The 26,877-nt window shown below is 39.5% G+C and overlaps 1 protein-coding gene and 1 non-coding gene across 4 annotated transcripts in view; one reads left to right on the top strand and one right to left on the bottom strand.

The window, feature by feature from the left end:
* Positions 1-26,877, bottom strand: part of LOC6582089 (serine/threonine-protein kinase NLK) — an 86,818-nt gene that overhangs the window by 18,990 nt on the left and 40,951 nt on the right. The window contains exon 1 of one of the 3 annotated variants that reach the window (XM_044010338.1): positions 20,122-20,210. The exons of the other annotated variants lie outside the window; for them this stretch is intronic. Coding sequence (XP_043866273.1) covers positions 20,122-20,195 — 74 coding nt within the window. The 5' untranslated portion in view covers positions 20,196-20,210. Of the gene's footprint in view, positions 1-20,121; positions 20,211-26,877 lie in introns of those variants that run through there. 3 annotated transcript variants of the gene reach the window in all.
* Trnaa-agc lies at positions 12,788-12,860 on the top strand. The gene has a single exon. It is a non-coding gene; the product is annotated as a tRNA-Ala (tRNA).

The raw sequence follows: 26,877 nt of genomic DNA, 5'->3' as shown, positions 1-26,877 counted from the left end.
GCTCACGTTTCGTGCTCAAGTGTTGACTGGGGCATAGGCGAGGCGCAGGGGCGTGCCTATGGCCCAAATCTAATCAGACACCAATGTCCGCTTGACGCAAAAAAAAAAAAAAAAAAACGCCAGCTGCCAAAATGGAAACGAACGAAAAGTTCAAATTGCGATTTCTCTGCTCATTCTCGTTTCTCGTTTTTCGCTTTTCGTTTTTATTTTAACTTTATTTTTGGCATTTGTTAAGTTCTCAACTTGGCTTCACATTTGAACGGTTGCCCGGTCCTTGCCTGGGGCCAAACTAACGGTCACAGCTGCCCCTTATTTTCCATCCATTGCAAACATTTGTGTTTTTAGCCCTTTTCAAGCCACCGCCCACGCCCCGCCCACTGCACATCAACTCTGTCGGTTGGTCGTTTGCTCGTTTTCGTCTCATTCCATTTTATTATATTATTTTGCATTTTTTAATCTCATTTGATTTCTTCTGACATTTTGCACATGCTTTTTGAATAACTCATCACCTTGGCTCCGGTTTATTCAATTCATAAACTGTTCCATCACATTCCACAAACGAGCAGTCGTTGCCTGCGGCCCTCGTCGACTTGCTACGTCTGCCTTCGTCACGCCCCGCCCCCTCTCTCTCTCTGGTCTTGAAACTCCTTTGGCAGCTCCTGTTGCCCGTTCATTGAACTTTGTCGTCGTCAGATTCAGATTTCTTGAAAATCATTTTTACGAACAGCTTTCGAGGCGCGGCCTTAAATTGAATTTGCATCGAGATATGTTTGCCTTGCTGCTGCGTCTTCTTCTTCCCCCCATCTCTCCTGCCACCACAAATGCTATTAGGCAATCAAAATATATGTATAATGATTCAATTACTAATTGCACTTTGGCCATAATCATAGCTCATTACGTTTGCATATCACAACAACTAAATGTCGTCTGCCAATTCCCAGGAAATAGTCGAGGCGCGGCAGAGGTGGGCGTGGTTGCTGCATTGTGTTTCGCGTGTAAATTTGTAATTTGTATTGTTGCTACTCCAAAGTGGCATCATTCTGATTGCATCTATCACATACGCATAGCTCTCCGTCCGGCTAACCCTCTGCCCGTATTTGCTGGCGCTTGCTCAAATGTTTGCCACATTTCTGCCTCTGACCCTGAGTAATGCAGCTGGCTCCACAGCCAGGCGACAAATATGACAGATTACCAGAGATTTGACAGATGGCCAGAGATTCTCTGGGCAGCTTAATAATGTGGCCTTCTCAAGCGGACATTGGGCAGAGATCAACGCACTTTTGTGTGACTCAGCTGAGAGTTGGAAAGAAAACACCTCAATGAGGCTTAGAATAAATTTAAATGATCTTAAGAGATTTGCGCGAAAGCTGAAGAAATATGAGGTGTTACTTTGAGGGAGGAAAAGAGATAGATAGAGATTAAGAGAGAGAGAGCGAGGAATGAGAAAAGAAACGAATTGAGATGAAGATATTGAAAGTGAGTTTAGTATTGATTTGAAGAATGAATAATAATATATCATTTATTATACTATATCTCAATAATGAACTAAATAATGAATATAAGAGATAGGAATAACGCACTGCGATGATTCGATTTACTATTTATGAGAAATTTTTCAAGGCATAGCTCAAAACTTTACCACGAACTCTTAGCAAAATATAGAACTCATCAAATATGTATTCAAGGCAAGGTTAACGATGCCTGAGAGTAAGTAAATCCACTCCTTGTTTAATCAGTCATCTCATCATTAAATAACTACTCACACCTCATGCTGCTCTCTTCACACCAACTTCAATTCCAATTCCAATCCCATTTCATTTCCGTCACATTTGTCGCCTGAGCTGCTGCAACTGTGTAGCCACCCTGCATGCGCCTGCATGTTGCCGCATGCTGCAAATGGCGCGCCGCCTAATTCGCATGTTTCGGGCACTTTGAGCGCTGCCGACTGTTATAATTATGGCTATGTATGGCAATACCAGCGGGAGGCTCGAATATCCCAGACATGAGAGCGTTACAAACATAATTACATGTGTGCGAGTGTGCTATTGTGTGTGTGTGTCTGTGTGTGTGTGTGCATGCGGGTGCGTGCGTGTGTTTGGCACATAATACGCAACATTGATTGCAACATTTCGCTGTTGTTAATTGACAAATAACTTGCGAGGCGCAGCTAAATGCGCGAGCCAATGCAATTAAAGCAAATTGAATTTGATTGCATAAATTTTATATATATACACATATTATTTATATATGTGCGTGTGTGTTTGTGTGTGTGTGTGTGAGTCAAATTCAATTTGAAACTAGCCCAAAAAATTATGCTACCACCTGACCCCGCCCCGTAGTCTGTTTGAGCCACCCTCTCGGCCTGTGGCAACATTTTGATAGCGTCGCTCGTCTGCTTCAATTTATGCGCGTAATCAATTTTACAAATGGCCTGCAGGCCGATGGGCGTGGCGCTGCGAGAGGGCGGACAGCGAGACGTTGGCAAACGAGCAAGAAATAAATTTATGCAATTTAGAATTTTCCAAGTGAGCCGTGCCATCGAGTGTATATGAGTTGACAAGCATTTCTGTGTGAGTGTTTGAGTGAGAGGGTGGGTTTTGGGTGTCTGTGTGTGTGTGTATTGTGCCCAGGCAGCAGTCATTGACTTTAGAGCACGAGAAGCAGAGCGACGCGACGACTAAAAATCAATTAAAACCATTTTGATTGCATACTTCTAGGCAAATTATGTGCGCCTGCCTAAGCCAAGGCACTAAACGCAGACACACATACACACACACCTAAACACCCACACACATGCTTGAGTGCAACCAAAGAATTCGCCAGAAACTTTAACTATTTGCCAGCTATGAAATATTAAAGCCAGACTTGCATAAGTGAGTATAAGAGTAAATTATAAGACTTTTCGTATAAGTAAAAACTTTGCCTCATTACTCTTGCAGGCATATAGTAATACACATAGTAAGCCCGAATGTCGGCAGATTTAGTTTATAGCATTGCAAAAGTCGCTTCTCAATTATTTATAGAGTTTTGGCCAAAACTTAAAGTTGGCCAAGCAAATGTTGCTCCGAACTTTGTCACATCAGTCAGCTGGCTAAAACTAATGACCAGGCTTTATATAAGCAAACATAACAAGTCATAAGCCAGAGAGCATTTAAACAGGCAACTGCTGCTGCTGCTACTCCTGCTACTACTCCTGCTACTCCTGCTGCTTTGCATAAAGCTAAGAGGACGATAAAGATGTTGCCATTTTGGAATGGAATGGCGCTTTGGCCTGGGCACACAATATTTCATTTTAATTTCTCACCTTTAGTACCGACGCAATGAAAAATGACAACAGCGCCAAATTGCAAAGGCATTACATGAAATATTTAAAAGTGGGCGGCCACTGTGGGCGTGGCTATGCTTTGTCAACGCGCACCAGGCAGCAGCTGCCCGAGCCCAAAGAATACAGGCAGCGCGCTGGCTTTTCATTTGCCTTTTGTATAAACAGAGAGAGAGAGAGGGGGAGTGAGAAAGGCACAGATTGAGAGTGAGTGAGTGAGAGGGACAGCGAGTGGTTTCCTTCGCTCAATTTTTAATTGTTTAAAAGAGAAATTGACATAAATTTATGCATCATTTGGCAGCCGCACAATTGCCCAAGCACAAAATGACCAATGGCCCGAGAGGGGAAAGGGGAAAAGGGGGGAGGCGAGGGGCATGACTGCTGCTGCTTCTTCTTTTGTGTTTGGCCAACAAGCATTTTGGGGCGGCATAATAAATGAGGCTATTCTCGACCTAATTGCATAGTCTCGGCCCAGCACAAAAGTAGGCAATGCAAATATTTATATTTATACGCTACACTGAGCGAAAAAAGAAATGATTGAAAAAAAATACCGAAATTTGAATTTGCAAAAGATTTAAAGAACTTTCTAATTGAAATTTTGTAAAATTCTTTTTAAGCTGCTTTGTGTGTACTTAGCCCGTAAATCACTTTACGCTAGCGCCGTCTCTTTCGCTTGTTGCTGGTGTCTCTTTCAGACTAAAATATATAATCCGTGTAGCTTACCTAAAAAGACAGATTGGGAAAAACAAAAGGGTTAGTCGAATGTAAAACGAGTGTTATTCCTTTATATATAAATAAAAATATATATTTTAAATATGTTTTTTTTTCCGCTTTATTTTAAGGTCGCGTCAAGGTGAAAGCACAAAATTGCTTCAATTTAATTGAATTTCCTGCTTGAATAATTACGAGAGGCGCCGCAGCGACGCTTGAATTAAATTTAAATACATTTTTGTCAAGTCAATAGAGAGCATGTGTGTGTGCGTGTGTGTGTGTGTGTGTAGGTGTAGTTGTGCGTGGCTCGGCGCTGATTGATTATGACACACACTTTAGACACGTGGCTGGGCTGCTGTGACGCAAATGCAACATGGGAGCAAACAAAGAGCATCAACTTCTTTGCGCTTTTGCTTATGTAATGAAAAGTCATCTGCAAAAAAGCCAGACAAAAGTCAGGCTGAAATGCACAAGGAATAGAAAACGAAATGCTGCAGGCGTTCGAGCATAAGCAATGCCAACATACCCTGTTCAGAGTGCAGACTATGGCCAGGAGGACTCTGAAAGAATATGGATGGATTATGTAGAACTTTCCTCTAAGTATATATGACATTTACTCAATAATCTTTCAAATATGGAAAACTAATAAATGAGATGATAGATCATACTAAGAACAGCAGTGAATAGCTCTTAGATTATATGACAACTCTTATACTTTATTGAATTATTTTATATAAAAATCCAAGTCCCACTTAATATACCCATGCAAAAGCCAAGCTGCAGCAACAGCAAATGAGAAAACAAATCAAAAACTGAGACAGAGAGGCAGCCCGAGCACAGTTGGCAGCTGCAAAGGGCTTGAAAGGAAGTGAGACGCAGAGACACGGGCTAAAATATCTGGTCATGCATTTGGCATATGAAAAAAGAGAAGAAGAAAGAAAACGCAAAAAGTTTTGCTGGAGATACAAATGATGATGGCCTTGAAAGCAGGCAGAAGGCAGCGGGTAGGGGGCAGGGGGCAGTAGTCGACTCTTTGAGCAGATAGAAAATGGAGCCTGAGCGAATACTTCTCGCTTTTTCATGTGGGCGTCAGCGTCATTTTGTGGCCAACTAATTTTCGTTATGTGTGTGCCTGTGCCTGTGCCTCCCTCTGTGTGTGTGTGTGTGTGTGTGTGTGTGTGCCACACTGGAATTTTGACTGTGGCAACAAAAATAGCCACGCCCACGTATATGCGAAACGCACTGGCGCTGCTCACTTAAGAGCCAACAGCATCTCATGAAACTGTTTCAGCTCCCTCTCTTCCGCTCTCTCTCTCTCTCTCACTCTCCCTCTCTGAGCACCGCTCGGCACATTTTGCATGGCCCAGTGATTTGCTGTTGGCCTGTGTTTGGCATGCTTAATTTAGCCTGGCCCTAAATGGAGGCAGCCTAGAATGACTGAGTGGCTGACTGAGTGGCTAGCACAAAGGATAACCACAATTTGTGGCCGCTGGCCAGGGCCGAGACTTGGCTTTGCTAGCTCGGGTTAGTTTTTAAATTAATTATGCGTTAATTATGTAATTATTAACCGCAAAACTTTCCATAACTAATGATACAACAGTGACTATCTTCATCTCTCTCTCTCTCTCTCTCTCTCACTCTGCCTCTCTTTGCGCTTCTCAAGTGCCCTAGCCAACTTTCCGCTTCCTTGGCTTTGCAATTCAATGCCAAAACATCTTTTGTCAATGCCAGTCACATAACGGCAACTTCTTTTGTCATTTCATTCTGCCTCTTTCCTTCATTCTTTATTGTCGTTTCTGAGTAATCCTTAGATTTTACACAGCTGGCTAAGCTCTTTGGCCATTTTCCTACTGTTGTTGATGTTGCGCGGAAAAGCTGAACGCGTTTATTTCTGTGTGTATTTCTCATTAAAAATGCGTCAGGTGAAACAACAACAAGACAACGGAAACACCAACAAAACTGAAATAATTTATTAAAATTCAAGTCAAGTTTGTGCGAATACGCGCGCACAGAAGAGAACAGAGAAACAGTCAACAATCTGATTAAAATAAACTGGTTGCTCCTCTGCCAGGGACTATAAATGTAAAGCGCCAACACATTTCTCATATGCCAGTGACAATGACAAAAAAGCGGGCCAAAAGGAAGTCAAGGTGTGGGTGTTTGCACGTGTGTGTGTGTGCGTGTGTGGGAGTGTGGCACAAGGCTGCTGTGCTCACTCAGTCAAACAAAGGAGAGAAGCGAGCGAACGCGCGCGTTTGCATAAAACGCAAAAAAGAAATGAAATTGTAGTCGACTTTTGAGCGCTATGCGTTGTGTGTGTGTGTGTGTGAGTGTGAGTCAGCTATAAACATGACAAGCTGTCATTGTTTAATTTGTGTATGTGTGTGTGCGTGAGGCACAACTTTAACAACATAGCATCGGCATCGGCACAGCTGCGGCACTTGGTAACCAAGTTGCGCATACGCCACGTAGTACTAATAAGTTAATAGCACTTGCCCCCACCCATCCACCCCTCTGCCGTGTAGCCATATGGCCATATGGCCAAGGCCAAATCATTTTCTATATATCTTACTTTCGACTTCTACGCGCTGTCAGCTTAAGGCTCTCGCCGCACTTTGCTGACAAATTGAAAATAAAATAGGATTTTAACAGCAAAGTGGCAACGCCCAAATCCGTGCCACATTTTAGCCCACGGCACGCTAGCAAATTTATGGGCTAGACACGTGCGTGTGTGCGTGTGTGTGTGTGTGTGGCATAGAGATTGTCGCAAAAGTGGCTTAAACAATTCCACAGGCAATTAATAAACCAATTTTCTTGTATAGAAAAATTCAATTTTTGACTGAAGTTGATTTAAAGCGCAGCTAGCGCAGGCGTTGCCAGACTGTTTAATGCTTAGATTTACCGGAATTTAATGTCGATATTGAGCTATTATAGAAACCGGAGCCGCTCAGCTGCCGAGCTGCTGAGCTCGTTAGTGCATTGAATTGGTGCGTCAAACAATGGCAAAAGGATTTCAATGGAGTCGCATGCAACAGACATGGGGCACGCGGCAAGGCAGCTCGTCGCACTCTCTCTGCGTGCCGCCTCTGACGTGCAACAAAATTACTTGTAACAATGCGCCGCACCAGCTGATGATAAGCCACGTAAACGGCAGTCGGCTGGCGAGAGGGGTGGGGGCGTGGCAACCAAACAACGACGACTCACATGGCCTAAGCGCACACAATCCTTCAGATGCCCTCAATAATTTATAAGGTTTGCCTGGCTTGGCTGGTCGTCCGTTCCTCCCTCCGTCCGTCCGTCCGTCCGTCCATCTGCTTATTTATGAGTGCCACGCGTGACGCAGCAAAGGCAAACAGTTTTCATTGTGAAATAATGTTTATGCTTATATATGTATTTATCGAAGTTTGTATGTTGCATAATTCATAGATATATCATAGCCATAGCAGATCAGCGCCGATAACTGATAAATCAGCCCAGCATAAATTGGAGAGCAAACAAATTGCTTAATCAATCAACACCAAAATCTTATTTGAAAGTAAAATTAAGACTAGAGCCAGGCCAGTTGCTTTGGCTGGCTATCAAAAGATTAGCACAAGCAGGACACAGCAGGGAGCTCAACTTTATGTATGATAACATGAATTTGGGTGAAGCTTTGAGATATGTTTAATTTGGGAAATTTATGGCAAATGACGTATATGTGTATATAAATATATATACATACTGAGTTCTTTCCTGCCTTTATGCTCATGCATTGATGTACACAAGATTTATAGAAACAACAGAATGAGGAAAAGAGTGGACGATATTTCTTCAGCCTCATTCCTTTACTATCTCTGAAAGTCTTCTAGTTTTGCAAGTCTTACATCTCTTCAAATTTTCATCCATTTTTTTCTTTCCACCTTTTTTTTCCTAAGTGAAGTTTTTATACTTACTTCAAATCGCCTTTATTTTGCGACATTCACAGCACTTGTTCTTCCTCTTAAACTGGCCATTAATTTCTTGCTCTGCCTTCTATTTATCCTAGATGTTTTCATTCTGAAATTAATATTCCAGTCTTCCCTCTTCTATTCCTGCCTACGCTTTGTTTTTTTCGCCTACAGTTTTAGTATTTTACATATTTCATTTTATACTTTCTCATCAGCTAATCTTTCATGCTCTTCCTTGTGCGCATCCCTTTGCTTTTTCTACGCCTTTTCCTTCTTAAATGAATACATATTCCCTCACAGTTTTTTTCATTTAATACTCCTCTGCACATTGATTATCCTCTTTCCACTTCTTCCATTTTTCATGCATCCTACCTTGCTTTTACTTTCTCTTGAATTTATGAGAATTACCTAGAAAGGCAATACCTAGAGCACAATCAATGAGTGCTGCATTACTTAGCCTCAGTTTTTTTATTTTTTTAAATAAAATTTCGGAGTTTATTATCTATGTTTTTAAAGCTTTAATTTCATCAAGGGATTAAAGCTTAAATGTATTATATATTTTAATTTAATTGTCCTCATATTTTAAGCCTCATATGCAAGCAGCATATATTGAAATTCCTATAGAGCCACAATATTTAAATATATTCATATGCAAAGTTAAACTTTATTGTGCATTAAATAGTTATTCAAAAGCAGAGAATGCGTGCATTTAAAAATGAGATTTTAAATATGTACCATATAGAAATGATATGCAAATGTATTTATACATATATAAACATATATATGTAAATATATCTGAAAAAATTTGCGTTTGCTGTTTAATATGCAGACCAGAGAAATGTCAAATGGTAATTTGTCAACATGCAGCGCGTCATAGTTTTCGCATTAGGCAATGCGGACGAAGGACGTCGAGGACATCATGTCAAATAATTTTATGAGCGCATTTTCTCATTTTCTATTCTTTTTTCATTTGTTCTGTGTTTGTTCTGTTTTTGTAAATCGCATTTGTAAATTCAACACGCACATGCCATGATATTAAATGCCACACTCGGATGTTAATCGACAGTGATAATGACAGCCATTAGAGCGACACCCAGCCAAGCGATACTCTAACAATTGCAGCTATAAATAGGCTGTCTGCATTGGCTAATATGCCAGCTTCACACAGTGTGTACACACAGGGTGTATATTACACCCTACACACAGGGTGTATATTAATAATCAAACTTCCTCGGGCCATACGTAGTATTTAAATATGCATAAAACATTCAGCCAGCGGCAGAGCTTTGATTTCGTTTTTATTTTATTTTTCTTCTGCTTTGTTTTTGTTGGAAAATTATGTTAATTCTTATAAATTATCATAATATTTCAGCACTCTTGGTGTGCCTTTTTGTTTCGCATTATTTATTTTTGCCAATGGTAATAAAATGCAATCAAAATGTAAATCTGTTGCAGCTTTTGCTGACGCGTGTCATTACCCAAAAATTTACACTCGAATTTGTTTATATGAACTGAGAGAATATAGAGGAGAGAGAATGCAGAGAAGAGAGAATAGAGTAAACAGAATATATATAGCCATATAACCATATTTTAAGTGAGGTTTACTATAGCATCTGTTAACTTTAGTAAGAGTGACTATAAAGTCCCATGTGAATTGATATAGCGCTCCGTAGTAATGCAATATAATGGGTTGTATTACATTAGCTATATGTAAATATCTATCAGTAGATATATCAGTATATATATTTCTTTATCCATATCTATCTATATATCTAAATGTATCTATATCTATAAAAGACATGCATCCACATGCTCATTTATATATATATCTGTCTATATATCCATAAATATACATTTCATAAATGACTTAATGTCGTGCTGTTAAAAATTAGCAAACAGCTGCGAAAATGTAAAAGAAAAACTCTTAGCGCATTGCACAAAGCAAATTAAACAAAAGCAACAAAGTATTTTTGAATACCCATTGAAGACGAGAATTAAGGGTATAATGGATACGTTGAAATGTACGTAAAACTAATTATCTGACGTTTATGTCTCTTTCTAGAGCTATTCTGATAGAAATGCGACCAAACCTGCCTAACATCAATATAAATCATGTATAGTTCTCTTAAATATACAGAATGAACATAAACTTCAATTAATTTAATTTTTTTTTACCCTCACTGAGCTCAGGGTATCTCAGAGTCGTGTCCACCCGACTGAGCCCCTCATGCACACTCAGTTTTTATGATGTGTGCACATATTTAGCAGTATTTGGCTATATTTAAGTTTACTTAGCTTGCTTTTAGAGCCAATTATGTTGATTTATGAGTGATAGCAAAACAGAGCAGGGCGAAGACAGAGGGAGAGATAAGGAGAACGACCGAGTCAAAGTGAATGACAAGAAATGAAATTAACGACAGCTCACAAATTGTAATTGCGTAAGGACCAGCATAATAAAAACTTGGACTACGTGAAGATATATAAATTTAGAAACATATACAGACATACTATATATAACGTATATATATATTGAGCACATTTCAACTAAATAGCTCAGCTCCAATTTATTTGTGGCCACTTTTCACGCTTGCAAACAATTTCCCGTGAAAGGTAAAAGCTGAGAGCCCACCAAAAATGCCTGGAAATGGCCAACAGGGCCATCAAGTGTAATCAAAACGGAAATGGCAACGCGTTTCCGCCGCTAACCCCCATCCACCCCAACAGGCTCTAACCTTTCGCCTAAGGGTGGTTGTTTTGTAGTTAAGCCGCGCGGGTTTGACCCGATTCCCGATGGCATCGTGACGTATTTAGTGACTTGATTGCATCACAAAAAGAAAACACGCGACATTAATTAGCATCACTGCCTACCCACACGCTAACACGCCCACTTGCCAGCCCGGATATCAGTTGAACAAAGAAAAGGGTTTTCTGATAATGAAAAGCGAACACAAAAATAGAAAAACAAACAACCAGAGAGCTGAATACCGAATGACAACAGCTGACTACAGTCAACGCCAAACAACGCGCACAAAAGTTGTCAGGCGATAAAGGCCAACAACAACAATAGCAACAACTGCATGAATATGGCCAACAGCTCGTGGGCAAACAATGTGAAAAATGTGCAAAAATCGCTAGCGAAATCTGTGCAAACGTGTCTGCATTTGAAGTTTTCCTTATACTATTTCACGTCTGTTGTTTTTCTCATTGCAGGTTCAGTCAATTTACACGCCACTTAATTGACAATGGACAGCAGCAGCAGCGGCAGTGGCAGCGGCAGCTGTTTGGGTACTACTGTGCGTATGCGTAATGCGAGACCAAAGAGACAACAAAACTGGCCACAAATCTCAAATGTCAGCAATTGAGTGACATTTGTATTGATTAGTAATGCGATTAATCACGTGAGTTGTCACTGCGTTCGTGTTGGTGTTGGTGTTGGTGTATGTGTGCGTGTTGGTGTGTGGCATGTGGCACATTATTTAACGACATTACGCATACGCCAAGTATGTAGGCCAAAGAGTTTTTCGTTATATAAGGTGAACCATAAATTATCAAAGCCACAAGCCAAACTGCTTGTAGCATCAAGCCCCTTACCACCTACCTACCCCTATCTCTCCCCCTCACCCGCTCACACACAAATGCTGCTAATGAAGCAGAAGTTTTAGCACAGGGTTTTTGGTTTGGATTTTTTTTTTGTGTGTGTGACGGAAATCGGTTGTCCAGCTGGCCAGCTCGATTAATATAAGAGTTTCAGCTTTGCGGAACGCAGCTGTTGCAATAATTCGCTACTGATAAAACAAAAAGAGACAGAGAGCGAAAGAGATGGCGCTAGAGAGTGAACAAAACAAAAGCAGTTGCATATAAATCAAACAGCTGCTGCGGTTATCCCAGACCGCAGAGCCACCTACTTATGAATTTCTTGAAATACTCTTCAAATTAGCCGCCTGCTGTTCGCTATAGAAATTTCTTGTTAATATTAAGGCAGAGGCGAGGCGATGCTCTGACGTCACAGGAACGGCCAAGACGACTGGCAACTGTGACCCAAATCGTTGCCAATTTAGAAGCAAGCACAAAAGCAACAAAGATAAAAAGAAAACTGAAACGCATATTGAAAGTAAATGGGCAACAGCTGCTGCTGCTATTGGTGCCGCTGCTGCTGTTGCTGCTGCTGCAATTCTACTAGCCACTGACAGATAGCAACAACAAACACGTTCGACACGTTGTTCATCATCATAATTATCAACAGCGTGTTGTGACCTAATTTTGCAACTGATATTAAGAGACGACAACTAGAGAGAGAAAGAGAGATAGAGAGAGAGGGAGCACACGCGAGATTGGCTAGCTTTGCCTACAATTACAGCTACACGCGCTCTCACACTCTCTGTGTATATTTAATCAGCAATAACAGCGCTGCTAATTAGCAGTAATTGAGCACGACAACAAAGTAGCTACTACACTCAACATACTCCTCTCTCTTTCTTACACTTACACACACACACACACGTGAACATAAAGCATAAATTTGCAAATTACATGACCAATTAATAAGTAAATTATAAGCAGCTGCTGGCTTTAAGGAAGCATTATTACTGTGTATCGCCAGAGAGTGAGTGAGCGTGTAAGAAGAGAGCGCGCCCACGAGCCCAAAAATAAAATTTCGACACTGTTAATAGCCAAGGCATATGTTAAGTGGGTGGGAACGGCATAGCAGCAATACCATCGATCGAAAATTATTGGAATCGTCGCTCTCGCTCTCACTCTCACAGCGTCTTATGCTCTGCGATAGTTGTGATTTTCGTTATGTGCTGTAAATGCGCCCACATGCCCACAAGGGGATGTAGCTCAGATGGTAGAGCGCTCGCTTAGCATGTGAGAGGTACGGGGATCGATGCCCCGCATCTCCAATTGGTGATTTATATTTTTAATTTTTTTTTTTTTTTTTTGTTTTTGAAGCAATTTCAAGTCAAAACTAGCTAATTTAAAGCCACAAAGTCGAGTGGAAACGAAGATGGGCAAAATAAAATTGAGAGAAACCACAGCGCTGTCAACACTTGAAGCAAGGACAAAAGGCCTTAAAATGAAATGGACGCAGTGCAGCATTAAATAAAAAAATATATATGTATTTATATAAAGCAGAAAGAGAAATCACGAATGCGTCATAAAAACTTTGCACATCAATGCGCAGCCAGAGGGGACCGGAGGAGGAAGAAGAAAGCTGAGGGTAGAGGCAGAGACAGAAAAGCGCGGCCACTTTGAGAGCGCAGCACAGCTAACAAAGTCCTGGCTAAAAAATAAATAAAAGAGAGAAGAGAAGTAAAAAATTGTATATGTATGTGTATAAAATGAGCTGCCAGTGCTCTGCTCAGCTAAGAGCACTTGAGAGAATACAGAAAAAAGTGCCAAACGGATGGTTGGCTGACGGGGGGAGAGTAAGTTTGGGGCAGGGCAACAGAATTGAAGGGTCAGCGTGAACAACGCTTTTATTGCACTTTTTTCTGGCTGGCAACTGGGTGAGTGCGCAACCCCCAATGGCAGTTGCCTCATTTGCTGATGGATTAGTCAAAGTGCAGCAGCGGAAGACAGAGAGATAGAGAAAAAGAGAGAGAGGGAGGCAGGGTGACCACAAGGATGGGAGTCTCAGGGTCAAGAGACTGTTTGCCAGTGGCTGCCCCTGGGCTAGCAATTTGCAGCATTGCAGTTACGTTTATCTTTTTTTTCTGTTGTTGCATCATTAAAGCCGCCACAAGTTGCCTTCGCACGCACAGCACAAAATTTTGATTGATGATTGAATGCAACAGCAGCAACAACGGCAGCACCAGCAACTGATGAGCAACAGCTGCTTAATGATCAACGCAAATGGCAAAAACGGAAATAATTTCAAGTTTTGCATTAACGCTTTTTGCCAGTTGCCAATTTCTCGCTCTTAAGGTCCCACGCAATGGGTAGAGTATGCAAATTTATACCCTGTACCATGTCTGTTAATATATATTCTGCTTTAGCATTAATTACATTTACGTTTGATTCAGTAAAGCATTTGAATCGTAACGTGTTTGCTCTGGCGCTGCATTTTCCCACACTTTTTACATTAATTGCAATCGGAACGGACGGAGGTTTGTGTGTTTTATTTTTAGCAAGCCTTTTGCATGTCGCTCATTAAGCGCACTCTTCCTTCCTGCTCTCGCCCTCTTCCCTTCCACTTTTTGTGCCCACTCGCTTATTTATTTACTTTGAAGCCAGTTGTTTGTTCAGTTGCTTTTTTGTGTGATTCGTTTGAAGCTTGGAAAATTGCAATTGAATTGGATCAAAAAATCTGTCAATATATGCGCTGTGGAAGCTGCGCCCCCGTCCAAACAACAAATATTTGTTACCAAATTAGCAGCAGCTGCTGCTGCTGCTGGTTTGAAGCATTCAAAAGCTCGCTCACTTGTCCAGTTATTTGCATGTCGTTCGTCCGTCTCTCTTTTTCATTCACGTTAATGCATAACTCAGCCTCAGCGCTCGAATTTGTTTTTAACAGCTGTTATTAAGTCTGCTCGTTAACAGCCATTTGGCAACTTCAATGTTAGTCAAGGAAAACGAATGACGACTAACGAAAAACTTAATTAGCGGCTTTGGCCAGCAAAATGTAGCAACTGGACCTTTGGTTTTTAATGTGTATTGTTTATACGCTTGTTAGTTAGTTGCTCGCATTTAAATATTTAATTAAGTTTTTCGTTTTTCAAAAATAAATAAAAAGAAACTTCAAGCATTTGCATAACACAAGAAATTGAAACAACATTTTCAACAGCTGCCGCACAACAAGTTGTCGAGAGTTAAGATTTTCAGCGAACATCATTTTACACCAAAGCAGCGCAGCAACAGCAGTAGAGGCAGAAATAACTGTTCTTATCAGCAGCGCCCTGAAATCAGTTTCAAAGCTTTTCGTCGCATGCCCACATACTTGCGGCCAACAGCTGCTGCCGCTGCCTCTGCCTCTGCCTCTTCCGCTGTTCTGCTGCTGCTCAAGTTCTGCAATCTTTTGGTTACTTACATCAAGTGTCAAATTATCTAAGTCGCTTGCTCTTCTTCTCCGCTATCTCGCTCTCTCTCCCTCTTGAGCAGCCAAGAGCTTTGGTTTTAGTTTCGTTTCCCACTTTAAGCTCACACCGAAACTTACGCATTGTTTGTCTAATTAATTAGCAAACTCATTCAGGCGCTGTAATTGTTGACATTATTTACTTTCTTTTCTTTTTGCTGAGAGGCGGCAGCTGCGGCCAAAGAAATTACTTGTGGAGAGAGCTAGAGAGAAAGAGAGCGCAGTGTTAACAGTTATGCAAATGCATTACATTACGAAAAGGCAGCGTTGCCAGAATTTTATTTCTTCTTTTGTCTTTGTTGCTCCAGCTTTATGAGCTCATCTGCAATTCGCAGTATTAATCAATAAATAAAACGAAACGACATGGTCAGGGCCATTCTATATACGACATACAGACATATGCATATGTGTATTTATTTATGTTCGTATACATATGTATGTATATCAAACATGCAAGAAACTTGTCGCTTCTGCAACAATATTTTCCCACAGCTGCCCACACTCTCTCACAGCTTTCAAATGTCATAAAAAAAGGAAGCGGCGCAGCGCGAGCGACGGAGGAGAGCATCATCGTTATTGTGTAGAAATATATTTGAAACATGTTTAAAAATGCATAAATTAAGCGCAGCTCAGCTCGCCTAAGCAAAGTCAAATGCAAATCAGTTAACGCTGATTCTGTAGGCGTTCCAGGTAGAGGCGTGTGTGTGTGTGTGTGTGTATTTGCTTAATTATATATGGGTTTTAGTTATAAATGCCGCATTACCATTACCAAATGTATTTCCACTGCTGAAAATGCAGCGCAAGCGGAAATAAAAGCAAAACAAATGCAGACGGCACCAGCAGCAGTAACAGCAACAGCAACAACAACATGCACAACAAACATCATCAACAACAACAACAAAAACCACAAGCAATAACAAACAGCTGAGCAAGCAGCTAAGGCCCTGGCAAAACGTTGATAATAACAACGAGGCGTCGCTGCCGTCGTCGACGTCGCTGCTTTTTTTTCTACTTTTGTGTGGTTTAATGACCTTGCCCAAGTTGCGCCTCTCTCGTATACGCTTGCACATACCCTCACTCAGTCACACACACTTACACTCACTCACACTCTCCCATTGCTGCTGCTCTCCTGCTAAGCTTTCTGCCGACGCCAGCGTCAGCAGCGCCGCGCCATGTGGTCGAACGAGCGAGGCGCTGTCGATGTTCGTGCCCAAATTTAATTTTATGCGCGCTTCACACGTTGTCGTCGCTGCCTGCCCCCGCCCCCTTCCTTCTAAAGCTTCCACTGCTAACAGTTGATTGGCCGTCGCCGTCGACGTCGTCGTCGCTGTCGTCGTAGTCCAATTTTATTTTTAAACTATTTTGAGAAGTGTTTCGAGAATTGTGTCAAGTGTACGACGCCCAAAAATAAAAAAATATATAAAAAAGTTCATGCTGCTGCTGGCGTCGCCATCGCAGCTGATGATGAAATCTTTGCGTGTGGGCGTCTCGCGCTCGTCGCTCTCGTCCCTAACCTATTCAATCTGTTTCGTGCATTAAAAGCTCATAAAAAGTGACAATCAAAATTGTCGTTAAGCTCCATAAAATACAGAGAACATCGAGATGCAGCGCGACCGACCGACCACAAACCACAAAGAACAATCGAATTAGGGCCTAAAACAAACAAAACTTGCCATATCTATGCTATATATGTATATGTGGATATATATGTATATATGTACATAATTTCATGTTCCAATGCGTGAGAGCATATAAAATTTTATGTTTTATACTTAAAAATAGTCGCATGTTGGCCTTTCTTTATGGCTGTGTTTAAATTTATGGCACACACAGCACAAAGTCAATGACATGTGGGCTGGGTGGGGCAGGGCAAGAGTGGGGGCCCAGATCAAGTGGCTGGGGGTATTCTCTTGACAGCTGGACATATGACGCATTGGGGGGCTAGCACACAGTTGACCTTAGCAACAAAAACAAGTGAAGAGGCACAAATATAATACTCAAAGATGACTAATTAGATGAATGGATTATTATGGGGGAACATTTCCTTAAAAGTGCTACGACAGGTATTTTTAGAGTTATTTAAAGAGAATTGAGTTTTAAGCAAGAAATACGATTAATATAGAATTTATTTGAGAGGAGTTTTACTGAAATATAACTCTTAGAAGAATATAATTTTTATGGAATATTTATTTTTTTATTTAGTTAAAATATAAATATATTTGCTATCGTGCTGACGCTGTTTTATCTGATATTTCCCACGCTACTCTTGCATATAATTTGTAATCAGACAATACCAGTTCTACGTATTATAGAATTGTTTAAATGATATTTCTAGTTTCTTTAATATATTCTTATTTCGTACTCTGTCTCTTGAGTCGAGCCGTAAGGCATGCTGCAAATGAACAGTGAACCAGTTCCATGAGCTGAATCAGATATGAAACTACTGTGTATAATCCATACGGTATACTTTTATTAGTTTCTTAGTCTTATGAAAGTCACCAAGAGATATTTTTTATAGTTTTACTGCTGCTGCCTTAAGATAGATACCACAGGCCATCTAAAAACTAATCTTTACCAAAAACTTGAAACTTTTATGAACTACACAATCTCCGCTGGCTGTATAAAAGTAACTGTAATCAAGTTGTTTAGGTAGTTCTCTCTATATATATATATATTATCTACATATACATATATATATATATATATATATATATCACTTAATTTTTTGGGGGCAATTGCAAAAGTTATCCTCGCCCCCAATTCATTCACTCGTTCGCTTCGTCGTTCATTTGCAGTTGTTGTCACGTTTTGTTGCCAGCCCCTGTTTTGGGGCAATGTCTCTGCGGTGCGGCATTGTCGTCATCGCCTGCTTGTGGCATGCCACAAGCTCAGCGTTCCAATTGCCTGCAGTTGCAGTTTCTATGTCGACTTGGCTGCTGCTCGCTGTCAGCCAAACAAAACAAAAATAAATAAATAGAAAAAGAAAAAACACAGAAAAAGAAAACGAAAAATAAAAGAAAATCATAAATAAATACTTACAAAACTCATATCAAAGTGTAGGTAACAGCAACAACAACAACAACATGAGCAGCTATGAGAGTGCACTCTTTTGTGGCATGTCTGGGCAGTAGATTATGTTGTTGTTGTTGCTTTGCCTGCTGCTACTGCTGCTGATGATGACAACACGTTGACAACCAGCAGCAACAGCAACAGCAGCCACAAGAAAAGCACACAAAAGTAATGCGCGACAGAAAGCAAATAATAACACCAAGTATGTGGACTATAAGTGAGCCAGCTTGGCTTTGAGATACCCCGTAATTTGTTTTGTTGTCAAACTATAGTCACTTTGCTTAGACTAACTATTTTCCATGGGATTCAATAGACTTCTTTATATATGAGAAGCGCCAAGAAGGGCGTATTCTTGTTGCCAGACTTATCTCGGTAAAGAAATACTGATGTCAAGTAAGATGGATTATGAAGTACTTTATCCTTCTCTAGGTTTAAGTAAGATTCCTGTTTCTTGCTCAATGATTATTCACATATTCAGCATACCCCATGCGCGTCTTTTAAAATGTACAGGGCATATAAATGCATAGAGTAATAAAAGGGAAAAACTCTCGGCAATGACAACAAACAAGTTGATGTTGTAATTTGGCGCGTGGTTTTCTCTCTTATATTTTTTCTTAGTTGTTGTTGTTGCCGCCTTTGTCAAGGTTGCATTTTCATTTGCAATTTGTTGAAGTATGTGTGTGTGTGTTGTGTGTGTGCTGTTGCTTGTCAAGCTGCCTGCCAACGCCAACGCCGCCCCTTGCACACCCACTCCACTCTCAGCCAACACGCCGCATGCCCCACAAAGCATGCGTCAGAAGCCGTGAGCAATTTTTATGCCCTGTATGCAGAAAATTGTCTATACGGGGTATGCCTGTCTTAAGCAAAGGCGGGCAGCATTAGCAAAGTTATGCAATTTGATTTGCTCAATAAAAGAGCTAACAGCAAATTAAATTTCCATTTCATTTCTATAAATGGCCAACAGCTTGTGCAGGGTATCTGTGCGTTTATCATTGTTCTCTTTCTGCATTTACCTGATTTTCCGCAGCTTTGCTAATTTAAGCTAGCTAATTTTATATTCATTGTCAAGTTGCACAATTTGTATAAAAAACATTACAACACTTAGTTCCCAGGCCAAAAGGGAATTCTACAGAGAATATTTATAGAATTCCAATTGGACTTGGAAACATTCTCAAACAATCTCGAATTTCTCACGCTGTTTGCGAGTCTATTGGGAACTCATTTTTTTACGACAATCATATATCAAATTTCCATTTCATTCGATTTTCAGCTGATTTATGATCATTTGCGTGGGAGATTACCAAATAGGGTCTGATGGAGTGCAACCCCTTTTAAATGGTTTGCTTTTCAGTTGTAAGAGTGAAAGAGAGAGAGAGAGAGAGAGAGAGAGAGAGGGCAGTGAATGAGTGAGATAAAGTAAGTTCAATGCACTCGCAGCGCACACGTTAAAAGTAAATAATCAAATACGAATTAGTCATTTGATGCCCCAAAAAGAGAAAAATATATATGTATATATATTTATTTCTACGTCTGTACGTTTGTGTATATATAAACAGGCAGCAGTAACTGCAAAGCCGATGGGTCGTGGATAAGATAAGGAATGACAACGAACCCGAAAAAAAAGAACAACAAAGTGGAATGACAAACATCGCAATTGCACGTTTGTAGAGCGCGCAGCAAGAATTCGGTCTTGAGCTATATTCATTTCTCATGATGAGTCAAATCAAATCGCTCAATCGAGCAAGTCATGTAAATGTCATTATAAGACTGCGCAAATCCAGAGACTTTTCGAAAAGTAATTTCTCTGCAGTTTCTCTTTTTTTGTAAGAAATGATAAAATGGGCATGAAAATGATAAAAACATTGAGAAATATTTTATGTATACAAGAAAATTTCAACTCTCAATATTTCTTGTCTTCCATCATATATACTCTAAGAACTTTATCAGCATCTATTATTTTAAAAGTTCTAGCAAATTGATCAAGTATACACTTAATAATGAAGTTTCAAACTGATTCTCACCAAATAAACAGATTTCTTTCTTTGTTTTTGGACTTCAACTTCCTCTCATTTATTCCAGTTAAACTTCTTTTCATAAAAATTCGTTCCACTTGCGCTTCTTTGACTTTCCTCTCCACAACTCTTAGACATAACCGTAATATTATATAACACATAAAACATTTCGTTTGCGAATTTCACACAATTTTTCAGGTAGTTTAATGTGCCCGCCTACCTGTGCACGACCAACATAACTCTTGAGCCATATATTATAATCAAGTATTGCGCTTACCTGCAAATAGACAGAGAGAAATAAAAAAGCACATTTTAATTAATCTATAAACTGTTTTATGCGCTGCAAAATCCCATAAATATTAGGTTAGGAGTACAAAAAAAAACATGATAACAACAACAAACATCAGTTTTATGAGTATTAGCCAGCAAATCATGTGGCAAGTGTCATAAATAACGATTAAAGTGCCTGCAAATCGACTCCGCGGTGTGGCTAAAGATCGCAAATCTTAAATCGTTTCGCCATGTCGGCGCTTTTGGCCAAATCCAAATCATGCAGCAAACATTTGTGTATGCGACTTTTTTGTCTTTATTATTATTATTATTATGATTTTTTTGCCTTTTGGTCGGCAAGTGCAGTCATAATTTATGTTGTTGCTAAGTAACTCAGAGAGCGAAACCAGTTCCAATGCAGATGAAAACTGAAAGTTAGGGTTAGAAAACATATATGAAAGAGCCATGGACAAGTTGTGAAATGTACTAGTTCTGTGAACTGAAACAAAAAGAAACCTATATAAAATGAAATGAAATAAATCTGAATGCTGGAAGTATGCATCTGAACGGAACTAGTTCCGTGAACTAAATCATACTGAAATTCAAAAGAAGTGATTTGATGTCTCACAAACTATTTCCTTGAGCTTTAGTAAATTGCTTAATGAACTAGTACCATGAACTGAAGGCTAATTAGCCAATATTCAGCTCCAGAAACTGAAAGGCAATTATTTAATTATCTCTTTTACCAAAATAGTTGGCAAATTAGTGAACGTCAAGAAAATGTTGGCTGGATTTTAATGAATTAAATCCTGCTATTTATATAAAATGCTAAAGATGTGAGAAACGGCATTACAATGGCTGCATAATTGTCACTACATCTGACAGCAAGCAACACACACTTAACACACACTTCAACCACATACACACACACACACACACACACACACACACACACACACACACAAGACACTCGACTCATAAATTAAACACGTTCCAGGGCTAAGTGGCAGCATACAAACAAAATGCATTTACAAATCAACTTTTTGAGTTGTCGTCACAATACAAAATCGATAAAAGTTGTTCTTGTTGTTGCTGTTGCTGTTGTGGTTGTTGTTTAGTAGTAGTTGTTCTCGATTGCTGTTTCTGTTGCTGTTGTTGTTATTGGTTGTTCATTGTGGGCGTTTCTTTTTGATTGAATGAAATGCTGCTCTTAATGATTAATTGCAGTCTGAGCGCGGAAAGCATCTAAGTACAGTCATCAGTCAGTTTTTGGCCAATATGCAATCAACGTTCAATTCGATTCGATACGTTACAATACAATTCGAGCCGCATCATCAGGCTGCTGCCATGCACTTTGAATGCCCGACTAATTAGCCAGGCCAGCGCGTTGTTGTTGCTATTGTTGTTGTTCTAGTTTTTGATGTAGCTGTCATTAAGAGCCTTTCAAAACTTGCATAGAAAGCAGAGGAGTGGCTATTCTGCAGCTAGAATACTCTATTGGTTATGATATATATAGATATATCTAGCCTTTCTGGCATTTATAACAAGAATAAATATTTTAATTAATATTTATTTTGTAGCCTACACATAGAGCAGCAACTCTACCAATTTACAGCAAGATAACTCCACTGAGAGCCCAGTTCGCATAGTTTAGTTGGAGGTTTTCAGTACTATGAGCTTGCACAGCTAGCGCTCTTTGCAAATTGAAATTCGTATGCATACATAAAGGCAAGCACACAGAAAGGTGCACAGCTATACCGCAGGCCCCTTAGTTACGCCCCCTACCCAACCCTCTCGCTCCCTTCCTCTTCCACTATCATCATCGTGCACTTCATTTGACTGTTTGTTTTTCTAGCCATGCGCTGATGGCTGATTAGTTTTGATGGAGGTTTATGCCCGTACTGCCATGCTACGCCTGCTCCGCCTCCTCCTCCTCCTCCTCCTCTTATTCTGGCATTCACATGCGCTGTAAGTCAGCTGTGTAATTATAACTGTTTACAATTGCAGCTCAACGTATCAAATCTCTGTGTGAATGCCGTTAAAGCAGACGCCAACGAAATCAAAGCGAAACAAAATGAACAAAAACGAAAGAAGAAAATGCAACGACAACAACAACCACAACAACAAGAGAAGAGCGGGCAACAACAGTTAGAAATGCAAATCCTTAACTAGGTGGACTAAGAGGGAGGGAGAGAGAGAGAGAGAGTGCTTGAGCGAGAGGCAAAGCGTGAGCTCAATGTGGGAAATGCAAAATAAATAAATAGTTAAATAAATGAATGCCAAACAGCTAAGAACCGGTATTTTAGCCAGGTCTAGGCCTTAGGCTCAGCCCCGCTGTCCCTCTCGACAGCTCACACTCTCTCTCTCTCTCTTCCCCTTTACCGCTCTCTAATCACTCATTGCGTTGTGTCGCTTGTCTGCCAAGTTTACTTTCAACGCCTTTTCCTGTCTTAGTTGTTGTTACAGTTGGCATTGTTTGTTGTTGTTGTTGTTGCGGCTGTTGCTGTGCGTGCCTATGCTTGTGCTCGGGCCCTTGGGCTAACGAGGCTTGAAGCCATTATACGTATACGTAATATCTATAATTATGCATTTTGTGCATATCCGCAAGCTGTCAAAGCAAAGCGCTGGCTGCATTTGAAAATGCCACAAATTAAACAATTTTCAAACAAAGTTTAACTAAAAATTGCTAGTGGCTATACAAGAAGAAGATGATGAAGAAGAAGCTGCAGCTGAAGCTGAAACTGTGGATAATGTTGCAAGATTTTTAATTACCATTTAAGCTGTCGACATGTTGTGCACATATATGCGGAATGCAGCTACGCAAAGCGGAAACGGATGTCGACTCTGCCACATGCCACATGCCACATGACAACAAAGCCAAGGACTGAGGACTGAGCACTGAGCACCACTGGAGGAGGCGTGTTCTGTCACAATTAGACGATAAGGCAACATAATTGAGCTGCAAGCATACAGAGTGTGACACGCCCCTAATTCTTCTGCCTCCCGCTTTTCATTTGCAATGAGACAAGCAGCAGCAGCAGGAAATTAAGTGTTTCTCCTTCTTTTTTTTTTTTTTTTTTTTTTTTTTTTGTAAACTGAACTAAACGGAAAGTTGCTTAAATATAATTAAAAGTGGAAATGCTTAAATTCAACAAATAGAATTTAAACTGTTAGCCTTCGTAGGGAATCAGGGAGAAACTTGGGAGAACAAATTGAAGAAAATACTATATAGAAATTCATTAATTTACATACAATATATGTGATAACATTACATAAGTTATATCTGTATTCATATTTATATGCAGATCTCTAGATATATCTATAATAATATGTTTATATACCGTAAGCGCTATTCCCATTATGTCTAGACACTATATAAAAGCAGTTAAACTGCGAGTTTTCTCATTTGAGATTTCTTACACGACTTAATGAGCTCCCACATTAATTAGCGGAATTACAAGAAATGCTTTAGCAGAATTTATGTTAATATTATGTTAAAAAAGAAATATATTTTAACTTCTGAATTTCTTTTTCTTCTAGTTAATATATATTTACATATCTAGCAACAAATAGTCATTATTAACATATCAATACTATGCTTAAACTAGCTGGGAATTATAACTGCCTTGAATTGCTTATAGTGTAGTCTAGTCTAGTTTAGTATATCAAAACATTACATGTGAATAACAAACGTCTAAAATGAGTTCTCTCCAAATATTTGATTTCCGCATAGAGCTAATCCTGAGCACGTTGTGAATTACAATGAGATTATATACAAGTTACATAAATTTCTACTTGATTTGTTTTCTAATCTTTCACAAATACAGTCAAAGCTGTAGCTCTCAGAATAAACTCCCAAGCTCAATCAAGCAAATGCCAAAAAAAAAAAAAAAAAAAACAACAACTTGTGAATTACAAATACCCCATTGGATTCATTTATATACTATTTTAATCAATTTCTCCAGCTACAATTCATTCAAATTACTTCGATCTGAGCTAGCCACCTTTAAAATGAAATGCTCTTCATTTATCTACCCAAAAGCTGAAGGAAGATATATCAGAAAAAACGTGCTACCTGTGCATTATTGTGACTGGCTTGACTAGCTGATTTTCCATTTACATAAGTAAGTAGTTTGGGCACAGGAAGTCAACTGCTTCGATTGCTGCTGCTGCTGCTTATACAAATTCTATTCGTGTCTGGCATTCAAAATTGTCGTAGAAAGAGTTATAGTCTAAGGGCTGTCAGGCAGAACTGCTGAAGAGTGAGAGGGAGGGAGGGAGTGAGTTAGATAGACAGTCAGTCAACTGGACTGCAACTATGTAACTTTGTCTGACACGCAATAGTTAGACAAAACTCGTACCGTCCCTCGAGACCAACTATCCGTCCGTCTATCCGTTTGTCTGTCTGTGTCTTGTCTACCTGCTGTTGCAGTTGCAACTCTGCATTTCTGTGCATGTGTGTGTGGCATGTAATTATGCTGTTTAACAGCGAGAAGTTTGGTTAACAAATAAGACACATTGAGGTAGCCCGAGCTACCACATGTAATTATGCCTTGGAGTCGTACTCCTGCTTCAAGTGCCGGCTCAAGTATTTTACTTATGTTTAGTTTCGTTTCGTTCTCTTTTTTTTAAGTCTGAGCACACGAAATTGCTTTTGCTTTTGTAAAATGGAGTCTCAAGTCCCAAATTGAAAAGAAAATCTGTAATAAAAGCAACAAACGACAACAACAACAACAACAACAGTGATACGTTCATAAATACTGCAAAAGGTCAAAGGTTACAAGCGCTGCTCAGGTAACCCAAAACTTATAAATGTGGCAATATTTTAATAAATGTTGCCCAAAATACATATATAAATATATATGTATATGTATGATAATAAAATGTAATGTTGAGGCCAGACTAAATTCCAGCAAGCTGCCACACAGCATTTCTTTTTTAATGTGCAGCCTTAAATCAGATATGATATATACCTATATATCATTCACATATATACATATCTGTTACATATGCGTCAAGGGTGCGAAAAAGCACATATGGATAAATTATGTGGCAGCATTTCATGGGGGTGTACGAGGCAGACTCGCTGCACTGCCTGGGGTACTATATGTAACAGCGTCTAAAATTAGTTATTGATTGCGGGTAGACAATATCTCATATGCCACATGTGCTTTCAATTGTATTAAAAAAAAACGAAAAGGAAACACACAAACAGCCCTAAATCAATTGAGAGGCGAAAACAATGAATTGAAAGATAGCACGAATAATATATACCCTATCGAATATATATATATATATATATATACAAATATAGATTTGTGATGTCTAACTGGCGTATACTTAATGTGGCTATAATATGGTGCATGCAGTCATAAAAGTATTTAATAGATAGATTATATTATATTATAGGATATTAAACAAAGACGAGCATGCCTTTGCTCTAAATCAATTAGGAAAATAGAAAACTAATTTAGCATGAGAGAACATGCAAATCATATAGGATATTCTTGATATTATAAGCATATGATACGATATTTTGATAGTAGAATATGTTTTGGGCATAGAGAAATGTATTTATAGTATATCTGTACTATAAAAAGGTCATTAGTAGTCTCTAATAAAACTGGATAATAATAGATATTCCAATACTAGCATTTAATGATAATAAAAGAAATTTATCCATAATTTATCAATAATACAAAAAGGTCATCAGTCTCAATTAAAACTGGGCAAGTCGAAGAACTTATACCCTCTCACGTCAAAAATTAATGAAATTGTGAATGAGAAATGGGCATGACTTGATGTTATATATAGATATGTTATTAGATCTATATCCATACATCCTCTACAGCATATATACAATCTCTCATATATTATTTATTTCATCGCTATATAGCTGCTATTTCAATGACTTTCTGATCTACCCCGCATGCTGTATGCATTACATGCCTCCCACTAACTAATTAGAAATACCCTATATAAGGCAGATAAACTCAAGTGTTGTTTGGATTTTCTACTGTCTGGCAGGCAAAACAGGGGGGTTCGTTCGTTCGTTCTGGCAGGGCGTGTCATGCATTGGGGAGCAGCTAAACAAGTGAACGCCAAGTGATGTCAGGTTGAATGTACTCGAAGAGCAAAGAGAGCTAAATAACAAAAAGCAACAACACAGCAACAACAACAACAACGACAACAACTAACTACAACACCATAGAGAACAACGTTCTACGACGACGTGGTCAACGCCTTTGTTGTTGTTTCACGATCGCCAACCGGACAGGCGGCAAAGTTGATAACCTTGAGAGCATTTTCATGCGAAAGTTCAATGAATTTAGTTTTACTTCCATGTCTCAAAATGAAAGAGCACAGAAGAGCAACGAGAGAGAGAGAGAGAGGAGAGAAAAAATAAAAGTAAATAAACTCAAGACGCGACGCAGTAGAACTCTCCGAAGCGCAGACAAAGTCGCAGGCGAGCTCTAAAAAAAAAAAAATAAGTAA

This window comes from Drosophila mojavensis, unplaced genomic scaffold (assembly GCF_018153725.1).
Source record: "Drosophila mojavensis isolate 15081-1352.22 unplaced genomic scaffold, ASM1815372v1 contig_74, whole genome shotgun sequence".
NCBI classification, from domain to species: Eukaryota; Metazoa; Arthropoda; class Insecta; order Diptera; family Drosophilidae; genus Drosophila; species Drosophila mojavensis.
This window is presented reverse-complemented; position numbering and strand designations above follow the sequence as displayed.